The sequence below is a fragment of the Poromitra crassiceps genome (genome assembly GCF_964638095.1).
Source record: "Poromitra crassiceps genome assembly, chromosome: 4".
Lineage (NCBI taxonomy): Eukaryota > Metazoa > Chordata > Actinopteri > Beryciformes > Melamphaidae > Poromitra > Poromitra crassiceps.
The window spans coordinates 54,850,778-54,856,095 of NC_139626.1; the positions used below are offsets into that span (position 1 = coordinate 54,850,778).

At 59.0% G+C, this 5,318-nt stretch overlaps 1 protein-coding gene across 1 annotated transcript; it reads left to right on the plus strand.

Moving 5' to 3' along the window:
• Positions 1-4,041: 4,041 nt before the first annotated feature.
• LOC310775847 (uncharacterized protein) lies at positions 4,042-5,058 on the plus strand (the record flags this gene model as incomplete). The annotated part of the gene is made up of 1 exon (XM_083635974.1): positions 4,042-5,058. The coding sequence occupies one exon, from the start codon at positions 4,042-4,044 to the stop codon at positions 5,056-5,058; it is 1,017 nt and encodes a 338-aa protein (XP_083492100.1).
• Positions 5,059-5,318: the final 260 nt, after the last annotated feature.

The following is a 5,318-nucleotide window of genomic DNA, read 5'->3' on the forward strand; positions in this document are numbered from 1 at the left end:
GCCCTCGGCCTTATGGAAGAGGGATACGATCTCCTCGGCGGCGCGGCAGATGAGCTTGGACAGGTTGGACCAGTGCTTGTGCGGTGCGAGGTCCTTGTCGAAGAAGAGTATCGCTAGGTTCTTTTGCGCCAAACTCTTATATCTGGGCCTGTGCTTGATGTAGGGGTGGAGGCAGAGGGCCAGCATCACGACCATCGTGACCAGGTCGGGGCAGGGCTTGCGCTTGGCCTGCGTCGCGCCATAACTTAATATGAAACTATTTACGAAGCGCGATGCCACGGGGGCTCTGAAGATGTGTGCGAAGCCTGTGAGTGCACGGAGTGTCGCGTCCCTCACAGCAGCTCTGAGGGTCGGCTTCTGGGGGCATGTGGCGTAGCCCTGGAGGACCATTGCCTTGTTCCTCTTGGATACGAAGGAGATCCACGAGTGATCCCTCCCCGACGTCTTGTTGTGGCTGGCCGCGTAGTGCTCTTTGAATTTGCTCGTGACGAGCGTCGAGTAGAGCGCGACCAGGATGGGCACGCTGGCCTTGAGCAGCTTTTCCCTGGTCTCGGCCAGGACCTCGACCGAGGCTGTCCTCTTGCGGTCGCCGAGGCCCATGTCCTCCCGGCAGCTGTAGCCCGGCTCGGCGCCCAGCTTGCCGGAAACGTAGTCGGGCCCGCGGAACTCAGCCTCTGGCTTTTGGAACGTCAGGAGGGCCATAACCGGGCAGCCGTCGGAACCTAACGGCTCGGAGGCCATCAAGGCCGTCATCCTGCACGAGCTCGGCGAGCACCGGTGCAGGGAGTAGTGCTCCTGGCACACGTACGCGTCGCCGTGGTGTACAAAGGTGCACTTGGCCTTCAGGCACAAGTTTACCCATCCGGGCCCGTCCAAGAAATCTTTGTGGTAATGTATGTTGCGGGGAAAGGCACGAGACTCGTCGTGACAGCGTGCTCTCCTTGCCTGCATCGTCCGATCCGCGCTCCCTACTGCGCCGCCGCTTCTCTCTGTCGCTGCTGCTCTCTCTACCTCTCCGCCGCCGCCGCTTCTCTATGTCGCTGCTGCTCTGCTGCCGCTGGATCTGCTTCTGACATGTCATTGAGCTTGCTGATATAGAGACAGAGGCTCCCCATCCGAGCGTCACCTCTCTCACTCTCTCTAACCGCTGTCTCCTCTCACTCTCACAGGCGAGCCGCGGGCAGAGCCCGGACCTGACGCTGGTCGACGAAGTGGGCTTCGTCAACATGAAGGTTCTCCTGGCCGTGCTGCCCAACATAGCGTTCCGGGGACGAAAGTCGGTGCACATCACCAGCCACGTCGGGAGCTCATCATGGATCAACAAGGTGGCGGATATCCGCGACGACAATGGCGAGCAGGCCTACCACGTCGTGTCGCAGAGTTTCAAGTGCCGGTTCCATGCCAAGACACCGGGCCTGACGTGTTGCTGCCTGCGCGTCTACTGCCCGCAGCACATCTCGGTCGACAACCACCTCAAGCAGCTGATGAACATGGTGTCGCCCAGAGGCTTCGAAAACGAAGTCACTGGCAGCGGCGACGGGCTGTCTACGGACCTGAAGACCGACATCTCCACGCCGTTCGAGCGGGCGGTCATAAGCAGGTTCATGCACAACAACGTGTCCACGGCCGACATGTGCGCCGCATCGGTCACCGCGGCCTACATGTGCTTCGACCCAACGTTCGGCGGAGGATCCAGGTCAGGCGCCGGCCTATGCTCAGCCGTCGAGCTGGCTGACGGCAGGCTTGTGGTGAGTTTGTGTAGGTTTGGGGATGGCCGGGGCTTCTATGGCTGGGATGACATGTTGTCTATCAGCAGGTCTCGAAACAGGTTCCTGTAGTCCACTGGGTCCCGGACGCTCGCCTCAGCAGCGACCTCGTCGCACTCGAGCGGTGGGGAGATGCCGAGCAGCGCACATATGTAGCTGCATGTGGTGGCCTCGTGCTGGATGACCAGCGTGCTCTCCAGGTCCGGGGCGACGGATGACAGCATGGCGCATGCCTGGCCCCAGAACCCGCAGTCGCAGCTGACATCGGAAAGCTCCCGGAGCCAGGCCGTCATGGCCATGGAGACGATGAGCACCATGTGGCTGGAAGCGTGCGGCAAAGCCTTGAGCGGGGCCAGGTACTTGAGGGGGCCTGCGCGCACCACCTCGGCCGAGGCCAGGGCCGCCAGGGCTGTCAGAGCCCAGCGGTTCGGCTGACGGGCCTGGATGTAGCGGGCGACATGCTGCTGCGAGACGCCGCAGTCCAATATCAGCGACACCTCCTGCTGCGAGATGCTGCCGTCCAGTATCAGCGACACCGCCTGCAGCAGCTCCGCTGGGGCCTCGGTCGGTGGCTGCAGGGAGTAGGTCTTGGCAAGCATATGGGCCTGCAGCACCCTAGCTGGCGACGAGCGCGCAATCGTGCTGTACATCTTCATCATCTGGTTCTGGTCCATTTTTGAGTAGAAGTTGAAGTGCCTCCGGAAGGAGCTGTAGGCTATCATGAACTCGAACGCCGACAGGAGCACAGTCCAGGGCGTCTCGGCGAGTCGCTGCACGTGCAGCGCCGCACGGACGCACTCGGCGCAGGCCATGTCTGTGGCCCGCGCGTCGATACTCGATAACTTAAGCGACCTGGAGAGGGAGGGGGATGGGGCGGATGGACGAAGGTTCGACCCGGCGCAAGCTCGATCCTCATTCACCGTGTTCCGTCTTCTTTTCTCTCCCCAGCTCGTGAGCCTGGACGAGTTACAGATCAGGGACCTCGACCAAGTGAACCATGTGTACGCCTCGCTGCTGACCGCCCACGCAAAGCTCCTGCAGGTCTTGATGCCGGTCGTGCAGTGGAAGAAGGTGCCACTGATCATGATCTTCGAGCAGAACACCTACGTTAACGCGCTGGAGGACGTGAAGGGCCTCGTGCAGACTGCGTTGAACGGCTCCGGGCTGCGTCTTTGCTTCTATGCCAAGTGGTCGGCCGGGCACGACAGGTTCATGCTGGGTAAGCACGTGAGCAAAAGGGGCAAGGTGGACATGGTGCTCGCATGCGTCGACTACATCCGAAAGGACAAGCTGTGGTACTGCGACACGATCATGTCCCTCGGCTGGGCCGTGCTCGCGGAGGCCACGAGCAAGGCCGTCCGTCTCGCGGCCACCGTGGGCCGCCCTTGCGGCGCCGGCGCCGCCACGTCCAACATGCACATGGACGTGCACATGTACCGCAACTCGAGCCGGGGCCTCAACACATCCAACAGGCTGTTGGGCAACTTGCTCGAGGCGCCCGACCAGCTGACGCTGGCCAAGAGGACGCTGGCTGACACCAAGCACGTTGAGCACGGCAAGGAGCTGCTGGCGAAGCTGAGGGACGAGATGACCCTCGTCACCGTGAAGGAGTCGGACAAGGGGGGAGGCTGCACCGTCGTCACCGGCGGCAAGAGGTCCGTCGGCGGCGAGTATACCCGCGATGACGTGCTCTCCGCCCTGCTTCTCTTGTGCCACAGCCACGACGAAATTGTCACTAAGGCCCCCAACATACAGCTCCGTTCACACCACAGCGTCTGAGCCTGGGACCGTTGTGACGGTCGGGAGGTTTGTGGCGATTGTGAGAATAAAAATAAAAATAAAAATGACACTATTCTACAAGAATTATCAGAGTATGCTTGAGTTTGTGCACACACACACACCCTCCCTCATGAGTGCAATGTTCCTGTCCAGCCTGTATGGGGGGGAAGAATAAACAGATGACAAACGTGACCTCCTGTGTCTTTGTGTGTTTTATTGAGTTCAGCACTTTACACAACATTGAAATGAAAAACAGACGACAGTACAACATCTACACGAAATGCAAACAGCGACACATCTTAAGCTGTTGCAGCGGTGCCACCCCGTCGACGTCCGTACGCTGTCGTCCACTGACGAATTGCAGTGGTCCAGCCTACAACAAAGGCCGGGAATGGATATAAAAGGGAGCTGCGTTTTCCCAGTGTCTTTATGTATTCTATCGGTGCCTGCCCTGGGGTTGTGTCGAGCTTGAGGCATAGCTCTTGAGGTCTACGCCATGGATTACAAGGAGGTGAATGTTCCTGACGTGTACAAGGAGATCGCCCTGGTGGGCGAGGGCACTTACGGCAAGGTGTTCAAGGTGGTGGAGAAGGGTCGCTTGCAAAGGGTGCGTGCCCTGAAGGTGTGCACTTATATCGACGTCACCTCCAGTGCCTTCGACACGGCCGCCCCCCCCTTCAACCTGAACTTCGCCAGAGAGTTGTGCTGCCTTTCAAAGGTGTGCCCCCACCCCAACATCATGGCTTTTCACGAAGCGTTCATGGTCGCCGGCGTCCCGGACCTCGGCGGCAAGCGGTCTGCTTTCACTATGGACTACGTGCCGGTGACTATCCGTGATATGATAGTACAACGCACAGACAACAGGGTGCCGAAGAGCTTCGTAGCCAAGTTCTCCCGCGACGTGGCCTGCGGTCTGGCTCACGTGCACAAGTTGGGTATTATCCACAGGGACTTGACGCCAAGCAATTTGCTCGTCGAAACCGACCTGACGGTCAAGATATCAGATTTCGGCATTTCCAGGCTGGCCGACCACAACATGACCGGCGGGCTTGTCACACTAAACTACAGAGCCCCCGAGCTCCGGAGATACTGCCTGACCTACACGGTGGCCATAGACAACTGGAGCCTGGGCACGATGATAGCCGATGCTGTCGAGGGCCGGGAGATCTTCAGGCCAAGAAACACAAACAACTCAAACAACGAAGACGCAGAGCTAGCGATGTTCGAAATAGTGCGCAAGGTGGTAGACCTGCCGGGCCACAAGGACTCGGTCTTAGCCCCACACAAGGTGATACCCACCGTAATGAAGGACCCGGTCATCAAGGACGTCGTCTTTGCCCTGCTGCAGCCCGACCCCACGCAGAGGATGACAAGCCAACAGCTGCTCGACCACAGAGGATGGGGCCAACTGGCTAAGATGACGGTTGCCGAGTCGGACTGGGTCCGACTCCTGCACCAGGACCGACTCCTGCACAGGAGTCGGGACAAGTTCAGCCTCCTGGCATGCTCCTAGAGTTTTTGATGTACCCTCCTGTGTATATAATTTCTGCTTTCCCAATCCTTATAACCTTTATAATAAAGATTGCCTCTCTGTGGGAATTGCGTTTACCTCTGTCTATCTGTCTGTGCCCCCCAACCCCATTAGAACAAACACAAACACGCACACGGACACACAGGTGGTTGTTTTCAGGTTCATTGTTTATTACTACCGGTCATAGAGTACAGTCACACAGGACAGAGCCGAGTATGAGCGGCGTAGAGCCGCAAGCCTCC